Source organism: Panthera tigris, chromosome D4, assembly GCF_018350195.1.
Source record: "Panthera tigris isolate Pti1 chromosome D4, P.tigris_Pti1_mat1.1, whole genome shotgun sequence".
NCBI lineage: Eukaryota > Metazoa > Chordata > Mammalia > Carnivora > Felidae > Panthera > Panthera tigris.
The window spans coordinates 19,183,497-19,203,376 of NC_056672.1; the positions used below are offsets into that span (position 1 = coordinate 19,183,497).

Genomic DNA, 19,880 nt, shown 5'->3' on the forward strand with positions numbered 1-19,880 from the left:
TCAAGAGAAGCAAAACTCAAGAATGAATACTGTAGTACAAAATTATGGCCAAAAATACTGTATTTTTAACCAGCAAGATCATTGGGGCATTATTATACAACATTAGGTGTTTTTTTGCAAAACTAGTTCCCATCCCCAAACAATAGACAATACATGCATTTGAATGACATTTTAAGAACAGTAAATAGGATTCTTTTAAATACTGCAAGTTAAAAATGTTTTCTGACAAAACTCCCTAAATACATAGGTCTAGTAAGGGTTTCCAACATGATGACAGGTGAGGAATCCAGCAAGAAGTTGTATTTAGAGTATTTGAGGAAAAGAAATCTACCAAAAACATGTGTTTAAGTCAAAGTAACCGGAACGTTACACAGCAATTTCCATCTCTTTCTAAACTGGACAATATTCTAGTGAAGAATATTTTCTTCCCTGTTTTTTTTTTCCTACCTAGCAAAGCTTATATGAAAGTCAGAATTGCTTTATCGAAGTAAGATCCAATTTTGCCCAATAGGTGTTTTTGAAACGTGTAAATGTCATTTACTATTGGGTTGGAATCCTATGGAGAAATGGAAGATACGTGATAAGGGAGGTAAGAAGGAAATTACTGTTTGAGCACCTACTATGTGCTGGGTGTGTATGCATACTTTGAACAGATGATTCTAGAGGCAAGAGTATTATTGAAAGGTCATTGGAAGTTGGGAAGACAGCAATGAATGGGTTGTTACTCTGTGAGGAAAAACAAATGACAAGTTTAGACTCTGTACTAAGTATTTACTAAACAGCAGGTGTCTGGCTCGAAGAATTTCTAACTAATCACATACAACTAAGCCATTTCTTGTCCTAATTTGGTGGAACCAAAATGAAACCCCAAACACGTAGTCACCAGGACAGACCTATTAACGCTACATATGCTGGAAATATGTGGAGACAGATAAACAGACACTATTGTAAGTTTTAATTTTTGTGTGTTTCTAACCAAAGACAGATCTTTGGAAGAACATAGTAATGAATACCAAGCACACCTTGTTTGTATCAATTGAGATGTTGTCAATTACCAATTAAGTGGTTTTAAACCCTTATTTAATTTTAAGAAGAGGAGCAATATACATTACAATACTTGGGTACACTTTATTTTTATATGGGTTAACATTCTTCTATATTTCATTTCATTCATTTTTTTGAAAAACTGAAAACAAAGGGAAATTGAGGGTAATTTGAAGGTTATTTCCAACCAATATCTGAGTCTTGCAGTATCTCATTATACAGCCCTTTCTTCCCATTATTTTTTTTGCAAATAAGTCGTTTGACCCAAATCCAGCATAAATAGCTTTTTACCAATTCCTAACTTAAGACAACTAACATTTACAATCATGTGGCAGTATAAATTTTAAAATTACAGTTCATACACCTTGACAATCAAGATAGTCTAAAGTACAAAAAGTAAATTGTCCTTTAGCTGAATTACCTTTTTGTAATAGGCTTGCTAGTTAATCCACAAAAAAAAAAAAATACAAGTTTCAGGTGTTCTTTGAATACCTTTTGTAGATGTCATATGCTAGTAAACAACAAATGCAGGTTCCTAAGATTTTTTTTTTCCCCCAAGTCTATTCATGACATTCAACAGAGCTCTTCGTATGAAAATGTTTTTTTAAAAAAACAAAAACTTCGAGGGGATTTATTGACTTCTGAATGGGTGTGTTATTTCCCTTTGTTTCAAGAGATGAGGCACAAACTTCTGGATTTAAGCTCTGTAAGGCATAGTACAAACCTCCAATTTACAAATGAGGAATTCTCTGTGGGTTTGGAACTGCCATGTCACGCAAAAAAAGGGAAAAATTATCTGTAAACTGGTACACTGCAATGTGGTGAGTCATGAAATGGCTGCTTGCCTTGGTATGCTGAAGAAAGGTTTTTGTGGTTTGTGTTTTTGTTTTTGAATAAGACATGCCCAAGTCACCAAAAACTGGCCACAGGCCTCCATTACCTGGAGCATCAATGGCAGGAGACAAGTGGCACACGCTTCTAACGCTTGCAATCACAATATAATAGAAAGCATGAGTAAACTTTTTTTTTTTTTATACAAAACTGAAAAGAATCCCTTCCCACCCCTAGCCCCTTCAATAAAACCCCAAAGAAACAGAAAAAAAAATCCTTTAGCTTCGATTGACTAGTGTGGATACAATTAGGTTTCCATGCATCACTGCAGCGAGGGTGATCAATTTCTTCCTTTCTCAAGAGAAAGGGATCTTGTCATGCACCCTCCGGCAAACAGCGAAGCCACCAACCTCAATTCTGCATAGCAATTCCATTCCAATTTCATAAAGACAAATAGAACAATCTTTCCCTGTTTGCTCAACTTCTTCGAGCTTTGAGATCATGTTTAATTGACTACATCTACTATAGCTCTATTAAATAGAATATCTTGATTCCCTAAAACTGTAACACTTAGGATCTTGTGATGAGGTTTTCTCTATACACACTGTAGGCCTTCAAATGTTATTGTTGACTTTTTTCTTCTTTCTTTTCTTTTTTACTTTTTTCTTTTTTTTCTTTTTCCTTTTTTTCTTTTTTTTTCTTTTTCTTTTTTTTTTCGTTTTTTTTTGTTTTGTTTTGTTTTGTTTTGTTTTTTTTGCTGCACCAAATTTAAGATTGCCCTTTCAGGCAAGCAGTGGTCTCTAGCTGTTAAAACATTTCCTTAGTGGATCACAATAGCTTCTAAAACTGCCTTTCTAATAAAGGCCATCAGAGAGGTAATACTAAACTGTGCATTTGCCAAATAAGAATATGAATCGTATAAAAGCTCATATTCCAATCCTAGGTCAAATGGCAAAAGTTCTACAAAGTTGGTTTCCATGTTTGTATAAAAGCTCCGACTGATTTTATGTATTTTGCTATGAAATTACCTTTGGGTCTTATCAGTACACCTCTACTCAGGAATGTGCAAATGATTTTATACAGCACGATGCTAGTACCGCTCTGTACGATAGTAAGGTTTTTTTTTTTCTTTTCTAAATGGAAAAAAAAAAATATCCCTAGTCAGAAATAAACTGACCAATTTACATTCTCCTCTCTTAAAAAAGTAAATAAAATAACATTATTCAAAATGTGAATTAGCTATAAGACATACACTTACATAGATACATATTGATACAGCACATTCAATCTGCCAAAAAAAAAATTAACGATTACAAAGCCCGTATGGATGTGGCAATGGCAAGAGGTGTACGTACAATGACTAGAGCGTTCAGAATTGCACTAGCCCTACAGGCAGTCTGGTTCTCAATAAAATTAGAGCTGCTTTCCGAGCAAAGTGAAAAAGTAACTCGTGGTGTTTGTGGCCGGGAAAGGAAGGAGAACATCCCACTACGGGTTAGTAACCCTGGTTCTCCTCCAGTAAAGCCATTCATTTTCTCTTGCCTTCATTGTTCCCCAAGAGTTGACGGATAGGGGAGTCTGGACTTGTGCCAGATAGTACGATACTTAAAATAAGACCAGTGTCGCGGCCTAATTCTTACTCCCCAGCAGGTTTAAAATAATCTTTATTTCCTTAAATCGTATGTCAACTCAAGCTGCTGGACCGAAGCTCATCAATACAGGTGCTGTTTTGTTTTTTGGGTTTTTTTTTTGCATTTGTTGAAAAATTGCACATTGAGAACTCCAATGATCTCTCCTAAGAGGTTTAGTTACACAAATGCATGTTCTATAAAACACCGAGGGGTTAACTCTTAAGGAAGTCTTGTGGACCTAACTCAAATTCAACTTAATCGGTCACCGGTTTAAAAAGTTCACAAAGGGGGTAAACCAGCAGTAACATCGGATTTTGCAAATGAAAGGTGTCCGAATACTTGAATTACGTCCTTGGCAGACCTACTTGACCTTAAAGAAACACAAAGGGTAAGACCGGCTTTAAAGGAAGAGACAGAAGCAGATTTCATGTTCTATCACAGAAGACACTATTTTACATTGCTGATTTGGACACTCAACATGAAACGCACACTAAATGTGATCTCGAGGGCAGAGAAAAGAATGGACCATGCCAGTCAGATTGGCAGTTACCTATTCTTGGGCAACTGGTGTTTCAGGTGGATTCTCAGCCAATTATTTAGGCCTCACACTCTTAACTCTCTTCCATTTGTGAGATACTGGCTTTTACCTCTGAAATTTTTACTACTTTACTTTGACAAAAAAGCCAGCTTTGGCAACACATACCCATAATACATTATGGCCCAAACACTAAGGGGGGGAAAAAAAAGGATGAAAATCTGAACCAAGGTGGGGAATAATGAACAACCTAAGAAACAGGTTCTGGATAGCAGCCATTGGGGTAATGTAGTGTCTGTTGGGCATATACATATATATAGAAAATGGTTTTTTGTTTTTTTGTTTTTTTTGTTTTTGGCATCTGCAATTTAAAGAGAGGGTAAAAAAAAGTAAGGGTGGAAGGACCATGGCACATGGCGTTAAAAAAAAACAAAACTGTGGTCTCCGTTCTTGCCTTACTGTCTGTGCATATTTCTCTCAGCAACCAAGCTATGGCTGAAGGTAGGAATCCAAAAGAAACGACCCTTCACTGTAAGACGGGCATCCACCCTCCTAGCCCAAAGTGAGGCAAGATCATGTACTGATATAAAAACAACTCTATATGTGTATCCAGAGCAATACATTGAAAACCACAGTATTAATACTTAGAATCCTTCAGCAACACTACAAACCGTTTAACTTAAGCTGATGCCGATGGCTTAAATCAAATGGCGCTGTCCTGTCGTTGGAGAGAAAAACCTGGCCAAGAATGGAACTAGGATAAAGGCCGTTGTGACCCAGGGAAAATCAGGATGAGGGCAGGGGGTGAGGAAAAGGGCAATCAGCTTTCTTTTCCTCAATAGAAAAGAAAAAGAGAAAGAAACCACTCTTATCTTGGTGAGTGCATGACTGAGAATTGAAAAAACATTGAGTCACAAGGTTTTTGCCTAAAAAAAAAAAGACAGCGAGGAAATGTGCTGGGACCGTACTTCAGCATCCTGTTTTTCCTCTGAATAGTTTAAATAAAATCATAATATTTACTACAAACCCTGTGGACACATTCACACAGAGTCCGGGACGGCAATAAATTAGTATTATGCAAATGGTTTTCCACAGAAATCCAGTCCCTCTTGTACAGCTTCAACAGCCCACCGGGGAAGGGACGGGCGGTACTGAGGAGGCACAATTAGACCAGATTGTACTCCTTCAGGTTCAACTGGAGGATGGTGTCCTTGACGGCGGCAAAGACAAAGCGGATGTTCTCGGTATCTGTGGCGCATGTGAAGTGGGAGTAGATAATTTTGTCACTGTCAGGGTTCAGGTCCACGAACATCTTCAGGATGAATTCTCGAGCTGCCTGGGCATCTCTCTGGGGTCCTGTTGGTCAAGGGAAGAAAGGGACGATTTGTCAGCGGATCTGTGTGTGCCTATAAGCAGTTAAGTGTTCACTGGGTCGGTAACAATGCCACGGGGAGGACGCTTGCACTGCAGATTTGATCCGTTATAACCATCTTCCCCAACTCGAGTATGTGCAACTGTTCCTCTTTGGCATGTTATCTGACCATCCATTCGTCTGCCTGTCCGTCCATCCACCCACCCACGCACAAGGTGTGGTTAGGCGAAAAGAGGCAGATGGCTTGAATGCTAGGTGAAGTTTCGCTCTGACTCCTTACGTGACAGGGAGCTACTGTAGGCCCTTCAGGAAGGGAGGGGCAGAGAGCTTACTACTACTGGACTGAGTTACTTGTATTGGTTTTTGCCACACAGTAAGCATCCATACAGATAGAGCTGCCTTAGGCTCTCCTGTCAATCTGCCTCCCAGGGGCCCCTCGCCCCTGCTGTGGATCTTTTTCCATTCTCCAGACTGAAATCTGTTTCAGAATAGTTCCTGGGGCACCTGGGTGGCTCAGTTGGTTGAGCAGCGGACTCTTGGTTTCAGGTCATGAGCTCCGAGCTGAGAGTGGTGGGCCTACTTGGGATTCTCTCTCTGCCCCATCCCTGTTCATGCTCACTAGCTCGCTCGCTCTCTCAAAATAAATCTGAAAAAAAAAAAATCTTAGGTCCACCTTCAATTGTGCTCTGCTACCTAGCTTCTGGATTGCTGGTGTTTCTGGGAAAACTACATTTACGTAGTATTCAATTCACTATGTGTGATAAGAGAAAGACTGGTGTATGTTTCCTTAGCTTTATTTGGGGTGTCTTCCAGGCTGAACACTCTTCTAGATGCCTTAAAACAGGACTGCAATATATTTACCAGGGTATAGTAAAAGTTTAGCTTAAAATTTTGCCATGAGGGGTGCCTGTGTGGCTTAGTCGGTTAAGCGTTCGATTTTGGCTCAGGTCACGATCTCGTGGTTTGTGAGTTCGAGCCCCACGTCAGGCTCTGTGCTGTTAGCTTGGAACTGGGAGCCCGCTTCATATTCTGTGTGTGTGTCTCTCTCTGCCCCTTCCCTGCTTGTTCTCTCTCAAAAATAAACATTAAAGTCTTTAATTTTTTTAAGTTTGTTCATTTATTTTGAGAGAGATAGACCCAGTGAGAATGGAGGAAGGAGAGAGAGAGAGAGAGAGAGAGAGAGAGAGAATCCCAAGCAGGCTCCACACTGGCAGTGCAGAGCCTGATGTGGGGCTCGAACCCACGAAACCGTGAGATCATGACCCGAGCAGAAACCAAGAGTCGGTCTGCTCAACCGACTGAGCCACTCAGGAGCCCCAAACATTAAAATCTTAAAAAAAAAAAAAAAAAAAAAGTAAAATTTTGCACTGCATTCTTAGATAGGGTGCCAACATCATAGGCAACAAAAGAAAAATTGGACCTCATCAAAATTTAAAAGTTTTGGGCATCAAAGGACACCATCAAGACAGAGAAGAGACCACCTACAGAATGGGTGAAAATACTGGCCAAACACATAGCTCATAAGAGGTTAACTTCCAGAAAATAGAACTCCTATAACTCAGCACCAAAGACAATCTGAATAAAAAATGGGCAAAAGGGCCTGAATAGACATTTCTCCAAAGATATATAGCTGGCCAATGAGCACAGACAGGCTCAACATTCTTAATCATCGGGGAAACGCAAATCAAACCCACTGTGAGCTGTTATTTCACATCTGCCAGAATGGCTATAATAAAAAGAAAAAGGATACAGTATGGGCAAGGATGTTGAAAAATCTGAACGCTTATGCATTGTTGGTGGGAACGTACAACGGTGTAGCTGCTGTGGAAAACAGGTGGGTAGCTCCTCCCAAAGCTAAACATAGATGACCAACTGGCCGGCAATTGTATTCCTAGGTATGTATATCCAAAGGAATCAAAAGCAAGGACTCTGGGGGGCCTGGGTGGCTCAGTCGGATGGGCCTCCGACTCTCGATTTTGGCTTAGGTCATGATCTCACAGTTTGGGAGATCGAGCCCCTAGTGTCACTGTGCTACAGTGCATAGAGCCTGCCTCAGCTGCTCTTTCCCTGCCCCTCCCCTGCTTGTGCTCTCTAAATAAACTTAAAAAAAAAAGGGGGGCGATTCTATTAGTTACTTCAACAATGAATTTCACTGTCATAGTATTCATAAGAACCAAAAGGTGGAAAGGACCCAAGTGTCCATCAACAGAGGACAGAAAGGAATGGATAAACCAGAGGTTGGAGACACACAAGGGGATGTTACTCATCCATGGACAAGTTATGATGGCTGCCACAACACCCATGAACCTTCAAAACATGATGTTAAGTAAAATAAGCCAGACCAAAGAACACATCTTGTATGACTGCACCTATAGGAGGTACCCAGAATAGGCAAATTTATAGAGACAAAGTAGATTAGAGGTTGGCTGGGGTGAGGGGGAAGTGAGTTAGTGCTTCAGGGTCACAGAATTTGTTGGGGGTGAGGAAAAAGTTTTGGGAATAGTGACGGTGCACAGCATTGCGAACGTAATTGTCACTCAGCTACAGGCTTTAAGATGATTAAGAGGACACATTTTAATGTGTAAGTTATGGTAAAATGGACTTCAAAAAGCCCTGAATTGTAGCTTTAAGTGGGTAAATTACATGGTATGTGAATTATAGGTCAATAAAGCGGTTTTAAAAACTTATTTAATAGATCCTGACAAATGTATTAATTTAAAATGTATTGTTAACTAGGTAGGTGTCTTTACGTTACTATCGAGTACCGAGTTTCCATCTTAGTCTTTGAGGGCCATATATGTACATTTCCCCCGTCTTTTCCATCCTAAGAAAGAAGGACGTCCTGCTATAGCCTTCTCCTCCACTTCCTTCTGACAGGACCATCTCAAGATCCGCAGCCTCCATTTTTTCTGTCAAGATTCTTGTTATCTACTGGTTGGGATAAAGAAATCTTGGAAAACTATACTGAGGGCCTGACTACTGCTTCCAACAAAATGCATCGTGGATTTTAGACGGCCAACTTGAAGACTTTTCAAAAGGGCCTGATTGCAGATTGGGGATTACCCCTATGAGTTTACATCTAACCCTGCCAGAAGGAGGAGAGAAAGAGCCATGAAGACAAATGGGTTATTCCCACTTGAACAATGACCACAAAAGTAATGTTTGAATTTTTGACTTCAGTGACCAGAATTGAAATTTTTGTCAGCAATTAAGAAGGCTGGCATCATAATGAAAGTGCCATAATAATACTATGATTATAATGTCCTGTTTTTCTCAATGTACTATTAAGTTATTAATTCCACAGCAGTAATAGAATATATTTAGAACTAGGACTAATACACTGTTGGGGTTGGAGAAGCTTCCCATATAAAGGAACCCCAGCTTTCTGGTTTGTGAAGGAAGTTCCCTTTGGTTTTGTATATCTATCCTATTTGAGAAAAAAGGGGCTATTTTTTTTAAGCCCTCAGAACTAGACTCAAGTTCAGTGACGATCACTTGCAGTGTGTTAAGTTTTTAAGCATAAATTAAATTATTTGAACAAACACAAACTACAAAGAAATCCTTACAGACATCCTAGCACGCACAGAGGACCAGAGTCTCTCTGAACAATTCTGCAATTCACGTCCATGTGGAAACGGTAATTTCTCTTTCTGAAGAGCAATACAGAAATGGCACTCATTATGATTAAGACCTTGGAAGTGCAGAAATGTGGAAGTGTGAAGTTCATAATACTATAAACATGTTTGTTATAAAAACAGCACTGCAGAGTAGGCCTAGAATTTTTTTCAGTTGTAGCTCATCTTACAAGGGCTTTGTATGCAATGACAGCTGTGTTTGCTTTGTGAATAAGTGTCTTTTTTTTTTTTTCTTTTCTTTTTCCATGGCTAAGTCGCCTGTGTGCCTTACGTGCACGTTGGGGGAGGTTAACGGTAAAAACCGTGTTCACGGTTTAAAACCTTCTCAAGGCGGGCGTGTGGGAAGGAAAATGCTTACAGTGATGGGGGAACCCAGGGAAATTTACTGGATGGAGGAGATAGGTAAAGAGAGGAGGATGATGTGGCAAAGAGAAAAAAAAAAAAAATTATCCCAAACAGCTGTTGCAGAAAAAAAAGTCTTGTGCTGCAGAAAAATCAAACCCACATGTGGCATGCTGTGGGCGCTGTGCTGAGCAGTTAAGCCTTGGTGGCTTTGCTCTGTGGGGTAGGCTGTGCTGTGTTTATCCCCTGCCGTCCTGTATGCAAGCACATCAGGTTTGCAGGTGGCCACGTATGGGGTGGGGTGTCATTTCTTACCTGCTGATTCTCATTGGATTACGAGAAAAATTAAGAGAGTCTCTTCTAGGGGCGTCAGGCAAACGTGTGTTAAAGTGTAACCAGATGCTTCGTGCCCATCTGATTCAGGTAGACCTGGTGGTTAAAGACTAGTCTGTTGTTGGAGACCAGGTTAGCTACGTGTTAAGTTTCCTTCCTTTCTTCTTCTTTTTTAAATGTTGGTTTATTTTCGAGAGAGACAGACAGCCGGAGACACAGAATCTGAAGCAGGCTGTCAGGCACAAAACCTGATGCGGGGCTCAAACTCCCAAATGGTGAGATCGTGACCTGAGCCACCCAGGCAGCTCAAGTTTCCTTCCTTCTATAGTTTCCTCAGGAACAGTGAGGGAGGGATAGGGTTGATGAAATTTGTAACAGTGCCAGCTAGTGGCAAATGAAAAGGAGTAAAAATGGAAACACTGTGAAAGGCTAGCAAAGTATTTGTTTTTAAAGGCACAATAAAGCACAGTAAAGTACTTGGATAGGGGACAGGAACACACTGCTAACAAACTAGACAGAGGACTGTATCTAATACCTGGTAACATCCCCAAAGTTTCTATTTCAATGCACCAACCTTTAGAACCTTACACACATTTGAGAAGGGAAATTCAGTTCACCAAAGACGCAACCTTGCCCACTCTGCGAGCCAGCACCGTACCAAGTGCACGTGGGATGAAAACATGAGAACAACTCCATCCTTGATGTGCTTGTATCTTCTCAGAAAGCTATAAAGCCAAACTGAATTATTCGTGTTTTGAAGACATCACCTTTCTGAGGGAGCTTTTAGAAGTACAGAAACAATGTCGAACTGATATCCACTGTACATCCTATGTCGATAACGTAATTTAAAAAATGGCGGGGGGTGGGGCGCCTGGGTGGCTCAGTTGGTTAAGTGCCCGACTTTGGCTCAGGGCATCATCGCACGGTTTAGGAGTTTGAACCCCACACTGGGCTCTCTGCTGGCAGTGCAGAGTCCACCTCGGATCCGCTGTCTCCCTCTCTTTCTGCCCCTCCCCTCCCAAACAAACTAAAAAAAATATTTAAAAAATCATCTGTTATATCCACCTATTGATACATCTTTGTAAGAGGTTCTTTCAGGTTTGTGTTCTTCTCTGTGCCACGTATCCCGCTAAGTGACTTATATATGGTTCTATTCAATTATTTACTATGAAAAAGAAATGGAGTCGTTGAATAGACATGTCCAAACCTACAATGCAAGTGGCAGGGCTGGAACTCTGTGACACTCAAAGCTGTCCTCTTAACTACTATTCATGTAGATCTGGGTGTGTCACACTTTCTCTGTAATGCACCACAGAGTTTGGTTCTGGTCCAATATGGTGACATAGGAAGACCCTAAACTCACCTCCTCTGGGACACGTGTTATCTACACCTACTGATAGAGCAAATCTTCTTGAAGAACTGAGGATTGACTGAACAGCTTCTGCACAACCAAAGATGGAGAGACTGCACAGAGAATGGCAAGAGAGATGGAGACACGGCAATGAGGGGGATGTCCCCCCACAACGCTACCAACGGCAGGGGGGAGGGGATAGTACTGAGGGGCTGTGGGCAGACCTGTCTATGGGCCCAGAAAACAAGCCGTGGGTCAAAAGGGTAACTAGAATGTAGAGGGACCAGCCCTAGAACCTGCCAAAAGACGGGGGTGCTGCTGGCACTCTCTCCTGGTCACAGGGGCTGGGGAATACCATAGTTGATGTGGCCTCCACCATGACAGGAGTAGCGTGTGGCTGCCATGGCTGGCCTGCTGCCTCAGGGAGGCCTGGGCCCCTAGCCCATACCAGCCCCAACTGTCCCACCTGGGTGGCCCCAGCACCAAGCACACGGGCACATCCCTGGTCAATGCTCACTAGAGTTTTAGCCAGCACACCAAGAGGACACAAGAACAAAGCACATCAGAACACTCCAGGTTCCAACCACTTTGGCTATAGCAGCCCTGCCAGGGCACCACGCTCTGGAGCCCTCTGGGAAGTACCCTGGAATGCCTTGAGACCTGTACCCTCTCTTGGCTCCGGCCATTGGGCCCTCTGTGCGGACTACCCTGGGACACTCTGGCTTGTACCGACTTGAACTTCAACTGTCTTCCCAGGGCGCCCTCTGAGTGGAAAGCCCTGGAGCCACTCCTGTGCCGACAGCCCCAGGACCCCTGGCTTGAACCTATTTCCTCTTCAGTTGTCTTGCCTTCAGATTTAACTGTCCTGCCAAGGCACCCTCTGTGTGGAAAGCCCTGGGATCCCCCAGCTTGCACTCATTTCAGAATTAACTGTTCTGCTGCGGTGCTGCCTGTATGGAGAGGCCGGCTATACCACCAGGGCAACCCCAGCATGAGGTGCTCCGGAATCCCCAGCTCATGCCAGCCAGAGCTCCTTCCAAAGTCAGCAGGCACACACAGTCTACGCAGGGGACGACCACGTACAAGACTATGCCATCTCCTGTAGCTGTTCCGCCTACTTCATGGAAACAAAGAAAGTCAAACACAAAGAGGAGACAGAAGAATATGCTCCGAACAAAAGAACAAGACAAAAGCTAAGAAAAAGACCTAAAGTGAAATCAAGATGAACACTAGGCCTGATAGAGTTTAAAGTAACGGTCATAGTGTTCGCTTTGGCAGCACATATACTAAAGTAAGTGTCATAGATGCTGCAGAGGATGTGCAGAAACGGGAACCCTCTTGCACTGTTGGTGGGAATGCAAACTGGTGCAGCCATTCTGGAAAACAGTGTGGAGGTTCCTTAAAAAATTAAAAATAGATCTACCCTATGACCCAGCAGTAGCACTGCTAGAAACTTACCCAAGGGATACAGGACTGCTGAGGCATAGGGGCACTTGTACCCCAACGTTTGTAGCAGCACTTTCAACAACAGCCAAATTATGGAAAGAGCGTAAATGTCCATCAACTGATGAATGGATAAAGAAATTGTGGTTTATATACACAATGGAATACTACGTGGCAAGGAGAAAGAAGGAAATCTGGCCTTTTGTAGCAACGTGGACGGGACTGGAGAGTGTGATGCTAAGTGAAATAAGTCATACAGAGAAAGACAGATACCATACGTATTCACTCTTATGTGGATCCTGAGAAACTTAACAGAAGACCATGGGGAGGGGAAGGGGGAAAAAAAAGAGAGGGAGGGAGGGAGGCAAACCATAGGAGACTCTTAAAAACTGAGAATAAACTGAGGATTGATGGGGGGGGGGTGGAAGGGAGGGGAAAGTGGGTGATGGCCACTGGGTGTTGTATGGAAACTAATTTGACAATAAATTTCATATTAAAAAAATGAAAAAAAATTAAGCATCATAAACATGCTCACTGCCTTGGATGGAAGACTGGAAGAACTCAGTGAGAGCTTTAACAAGAGGAAATATTTTTTAAAAATCAACTAGAATTGAAGAATACAATAAAAAAGTGAAAAATACACTAGAGGGAATCAATAGTAAATACGTGTATGCAGAAAAGCAAATTAGTGATGAAGAAGACACGGTGACAAGCACATATGCTGAACAGTAAAAAGAAAAAAATTTTTAAATGAGGATAGGTTAAGGGATCTCTTGGACAACATCAAGCAAACATACATTTGCATTATAGGGCACCAGAAGGAGAAGAGAAAGGGGCAGACAGCTTATGTGAAGAGGTAAAAGTTGAACACTTACCCAACCTGAGAAAAGAAACAGATATTTAGGGTCAGAAAGCACAGAGAGTCCCAAATAAGATGAATACAAGGAGGCCCACAAACACAATAATTAAATGTCAATGGTTAAAGAGAATTTTAAAAGCAGCAAGAGAGAAGCAAAAAGCAACATACAAGGTAAACCCCATAAGTCTATCACATGATTTTTCAGCAGAAACATGGCAGGCTGGAAGTAAGGGGCATGATATAGTCAGAGTGCTAAAAGGAATAAAAAAACCCTACAACCAAGAATACTCTAACCAGTGAAGTTATCATGCAGAATTGAAGGAGAGATACTGAGTTTCCCAGACAAACAAAAGGTAAAGGAATTCATCACTACTCAAATGGCCTTACAAGAAATGGTAAAGAGATTTAGGTGGAAAAGGCTATAATTAGAAGAAAATTATGAATAAAAAGATATAAAATGAGAGAATATTTACATAAAATGTGGAGGGGGAAGTAAAAAAGTTCTCTTAGAATGTGTTCAAACTTCAACGACCGTCACCTTGACACAGACTGCTATATACTTAGGGTGTTATATGAATCCTGTAACTGCATGCCCAAAACCTATAATATAGATACACAAAAAATAAAAAGAAAGCCAAGCATAACACTACAGAGAGTCATCACAAGAGAACAAGAGCAGAAGAAAGGAACAGAGAAGAATTACAAAAACAACCAAACAAAACAATTAACAAAATGGCAATAAGTACCTACCTATCAACAATTATTTTAAATATAAATGGTCTAAATGCTCCATCAAAAGACATAGGGTGGAGAAAAAAAAAAACACGACCCCTCTAAATGCTGCCTACAAGAGACTCACATCAGACCTAAAGACACATACAGACTGAATGTGAACGGCTGGATAAAGATACTCCATACAAATGAAAGTTAAAAAAAAAAAAAAAAGCTAGAGTACCAATACATATATCAGATAAAAAATACATTTTAAAACAAAGGCTGTAACAAGAGACAAAGAGAGCATTATATAACGATAAAGGGGTTAGTTAACCCATCAAGAGGATAAAAAAATTGTAAATATTTATGCACCCTACAATGAAGCACCTAAATACAGAAAGCAAATATTAATGACATAAAGAGAGAAACTGACAGTAATAAAATGATACTAAGGGACTCTGAAACCCATGTACATCAATGAATACACAATCCAGGCAGAAAATCAACAAGGAGACCATGTCTTTGAATGACATATTAGACCAGATATAGAAATTTTATCCAAAACCAACAAAATGCACACGGGACATTCTTCAGGAGACAAGTCTCAATAAATTTAAGAAGATTAGAATCATATCATGCATCTTTTCTGACCAGAATGGTATGAAACTAGAAATCAATAGTAAGAAAAAACCTGGAAAAAACGTAAACACAGAGGCTAAATAACATGGTACTAAACAACCCATGGGCCAACAAAGAAAGCCAAGAGCAAATTAAAAAAAATACATGGAGACAAATGAAAATGAAAACACAAAGTTCCAAAATCTTTGATATGCAGCAGTTCTAAGAGTGAAATTTGTAATGACACAGACATACCTCAAGAAACAAAAATCTCAAACAATCTGACATTATACCTATAGGAACTAGAAAAAGAACAAAAAAGCCTGAGATTAGAAGGAAGGACATAATAAACATCAGATCCGAAATAAATGAAATAGAGACTAAAAAAATAAACAAAATTGATAAACCTTTAGTCAAACTCATCTAGAAATAAAGAGAAGTAACAACCAACCACAGAAATACAAAGGAATGTAAGAGACTACTACAAAAAATTATATGTCAATAAACTGGACAATCTAGAATAGATAAATTTTTAAAAACATACAATCTTCCAAAACTGAATCAGGATGAAATAGAAAATCTGAACAGGTCAATTGCTAGTAACAGAATGGAACTGGTAATCAAATAAGTCCCAACAAACAAAAGTCCAGGTGGTTTCACAGGTGAAGTCCACCAAACATTTAAAAAAGAATTAGTATCTATTCTGAATTGACTATATCCATCTATTACAAAAATCAGAGAGGAAGGAAAGCTTCCAGATACATTCTACAAGGTCAGCATTACCCTCCTACCCAAACCAGTCACAGACACTACAAAAACAAAAAACAAACCCAAAAAACCCTACAGGCCCATCTCTCTGATGAACTTAAATGCAACAATCAGCAAAATATTAGCAAACCACTTTGAATAATACACTAAAAGGATCATTCACCATGGTCACATGGGATTCATTCCAGGGATCCAAACAAAGGTGGTTCAATATTCACAATCAATCAATGTGATACATCCCATTAACAAAATGAAAGATAAAAACTATATGATCATCTCAAGAGATGCATCAAAAGCATTTGACAAAATTCAACATCTGTTCATGATGAAAATCCTCAACAAAGTTACCTTAGAGGGAACATACCTCGACATAATAAAGGCCACATAAGAAAAACCCACAGCTAGCGTCATACTCAATAGGGAAAAACATTTCCTGAAGATCAGGATGTCCACTCTCACTTTCATTCAATACAGTACTCCAAGTACTAGACACAGTAATCAGACAAGAAAAAAGAATAACAGGCATGCAAATTGGTAAGGAAGAAGTTAAACCGTCACTATGTGTACACTGCATTTTTTAATAAAACCTTTATTGTTTTCATTTTTAGAGAGAGCAAGAGTATATGCATGGGAGAGGGACAGAGGGAGAGAGAGAATCCCAAGCTCGGATTCTCAGGACTCAGGGCTCGATCCCACGACCCTGGGATCATGACTTGTGCTAAAACAAGAGTCAGTCGCTCAACCAGGTGCTCCTATACACTGTATTTCTTTACAGAGAAAACCCCAAAGACTTTATAAAAAACTACTAGAAGTCATAAGTAAAGTTTCAGGATACGAAATTAATACACAAAAGTTAGTTGCGTTTCTATACACTAATGACGTAGTAGCAGAAAGTGAAATGAAGAAAACAATCCTATTGACAGTTGAGCCCCAAATAAGAAAATACCCAGGAATAAAATGAACCAAGAAGGTGAAAGATCTGTACTCTGAAAACTATAAAACTGATGAAACAAACTGAAGATAACACAAACAAATGAAAAATTTTCCATGCCTATGGATTGGAAAAATTAGTATCATTAAAACATCCATACTACCCAGAGCAATCGACAGATTCCAGAAAATCCCTATCATAATACCAAGAGCATTTTTCACAGAAATAGTACAACCAATCCTAAAATTTGTATGGAACCACAAAAGACCCTGAATAGCCAAAGCAATCGTGAGGAACAAGAACAAAGCTGCAGGTATCACAATCCCAAATTTCAAGATCTACTACAAAACTGTAGTAATCACGGGGCGCCTGGGTGGCTCAGTCAGTTGAGCTTCCGACTTCGGCTCAGGTCATGATCTCACCGTCTGTGAGTTCGAGCCCCGCGTCAGGCTCTGTGCTGACAGCTCAGAGACTGGAGCCTGCTTTGGATTCTGTGTCTCCCTCTCTCTCTAACCCTCCCCTGCTCATGCTCTGTCTCTCTCTCTGTCTCAAAAATAAAACACTAAAAAAAAAAAAAATTAAAAAAAAAACTGTAGTAATCACACTATGGTACTAGCACAAAATCATATACATAGATCAATGGAATGGAGAGCCCAGAAATAAACCGATGCTTATATGATCGATTATTCTATGATGGAGGGGGCAAGAATACACAATGTGGACAAGACAGTCTCTTTAATGAACGGTGCTGGGAAAACTGGACAGGTACATGAAAAATAATGAAACTGGACCACTTTCTTCCATCACATACAAAAATAAACTCAAAATGGATTGAAGACCTAAATGTGAGACCTAAAACCATAAAACAAATGATACGTTTGATAAGGGTTGAATATCCAAAATATATAAAGAACTTACACAACTCAACACTAACAACACAGTTAATCTGATTAAAAATGGACAGAGAATCTGAATAGACATTTTTCCAACAGGTACATAAAAATTAAAACCACACCGAGATATCACCTCACACTAGTCACAATGGGTAAAATAAAAACCCAAGGAACAAGTGTTGGCGACGATGTGGAGAAAAAGGAACCCTTGTGCTCTGTTGGTGGGAATACAGACTGGTGTAACCACTGTGGAAAACAGTATAGAAACTCCTCAAAAAAATTTAAAATAGAATTACCATATGATCCGTAATCCTGGCAAAAGTGAAAACAATGTGAAGACACACATGCACACCTATGGTTATAGCAGTATTGTTTACAATAGCCAAGATACAGAAGGAATGTAAGTGTCCATCAATAGACAAATGGATAAGGGAGATGTGTGTGTGTGTGTGTGGGTGTGTGTACACACACACACACACACACACACACACACAGGAATACCATGCAGCCATAATAAAAGATGAGACATAATAAAAGACAAATGGATACATACACACACACACACACACACACACACACACACACACACACACAGGAATACCATGCAGCCATAATAAAAGATGAGACATAATAAAAGACAAATGGATACACACACACACACACACACACACACACAGGAATACTATGCAGCCATACATAATAAAAGATGAGACATAATAAAAGACAAATGGATACACACACACACACACACACACACACACACACACACACAGAGGAATACTATGCAGCCATAATAAAAGATGAGACAGTGCCATTGAGACAACATGGACGGACCTAGAGAGTATAATGCTAAGTGATGTAAGTCAGAGAGAGACAAATAGTATATGATTTAACTTGTATGGAATCTAAAGAACAAAACAAATGAATAAACAAAAGGGAGAAACAGACCCATAAATACTAAAAACTGATGGCTGCCAGAGAGCAGGCAGATGGGGGAGGTGGGGAAAATGACAAAAGGGGGGTGGGAGATTCAGGCTTCTAGCTGTGGAATGAGGTCCAGGGATCACAGGCACAGCAAAGGGAACACAGTCAATGGTAGGGAAATACAGTCACCAATGCTGTATGGGGACAGATGGCAGCCACACTTGTGAGCACAGCACAACATACAGACTTGTCCAATCACTACGTTGTACACCTGAAACTAATGTAACGTTATGTGCCAACTATACTTCAATTAAAAGAGGGCCAGAGAGTAAATATTTTAGGTTTTGTGGATGAGTCTGTCACAGCTACTCAATTCTGCTGTTAAAAGCATAAAAACTGTGTGTAAATGAACGGGGTGTGGCTGTTTCAATAAAACTTTCTTTATAAAAACAGGTGGCAGGCCACAGTTTGCCACTCTTCATCTAGACTCCAGTATGTATGGGGAGATGTGCGTGTATCCTGTCATAAAAGTTCTTTCGGGCGGTGGCTGTGACTCTTTGACTTGTTTCAGAGTGGCTTGGTGTGGATGCATTTTGTTACCGGTCAACAAGTATTTCTCGGAATGGCTGGGTGTCCTATCTAGTCATTGACGATTTCACACTCTAGCTGGGTAGGCAAGATCTGTTTATAAGGAGTGCTTATAAGTAAGGAAATAATGCAAAGCCATTGGTGTACTGATGTGGGTGTTATGGATTCTAAGCACTACAGGAAGAGTTCAAGGGGCCGGTGCCATCCCGAAGGACGATAGGATTGCATCAGGCCATGCAGCACCTTCCCCCCCTCCCCCAAATAAATATTTGCTAACACTTGCCACGTGTCAGGTATCAGGCTAAAATGTCGTACATATGTTATCTCTGTTAGAGCCTGTAAGACGACTGCATGAGTTTGGTCCTACTGTTCAGAGAAATTAAGTGACTTCATCATGGTTCTAGCAATACGAGGTATCAAAACTTGGATGCCAACCTGGGTAGAGTGATTTCAGAGCATGGGTTCTTGTCACAAAACCGTGTTCTCTTTCCATAGAGAGGCAAGAGCCAGCTGTTGCCGAAAGAAAGAGCCAACTGTAATGACTGATACATGATTGGCCAAAACTGTGGGGCTGTTCCCTCTTCTGATACACTTATTTCAAAACATGTAAGTTGCTTTCTTTGGCTATAACTTTCAGCATTGTCAGGGAATTGAAACATTTCAGGTGGTTACGGGGCAAGGCCAACAATAATTTGTACTTCATCAATCACACATGCACAAGGCAGCAACAGTAAGCTGCTGCGTCAGCTCTTGCATTGCTTGGGGGGCAAGACGGATCCCCAGCTACTGGGCTGGCTGAAGAGCACTGACTTACCATCATATTCTGGGAAGTAGTCAACTAGGTGGGAATACATAATTTTCTCCTCTAGAAGATCTTTCTTGTTTAAGAATAGAATAACCGAGGAGTTCTGGAACCAGGGATATGTGATAATTGTTCTAAAGAGTGCTTTGCTTTCCTCCATTCGGTTCTGAAAAAAAAAAAAACCATCAGAAAAACAAGGCATGAATTATGTGATTACTCAATCTGTGAAGTGTTTGTTTTGGAAGTCCAACGCATCTTCTGTACGC

At 40.5% G+C, this 19,880-nt stretch overlaps 1 protein-coding gene across 6 annotated transcripts in view; it reads right to left on the bottom strand.

Annotated features, from left to right (window-relative positions):
• Positions 1–1,344: 1,344 nt before the first annotated feature.
• The window catches only part of GNAQ (G protein subunit alpha q), a 351,477-nt gene continuing 332,941 nt past the window's right edge, over positions 1,345–19,880 (bottom strand). For all 6 annotated transcript variants that reach the window (XM_042965343.1, XM_042965342.1, XM_042965339.1 and 3 more), the window contains 2 exons: positions 19,627–19,780; positions 1,345–5,397 (listed from right to left, as the gene is read on the bottom strand). In XM_042965343.1, coding sequence (XP_042821277.1) covers positions 5,207–5,397; positions 19,627–19,780 — 345 coding nt within the window. In that variant the 3' untranslated portion in view covers positions 1,345–5,206. The remainder of the gene's footprint in view (positions 5,398–19,626; positions 19,781–19,880) is intronic.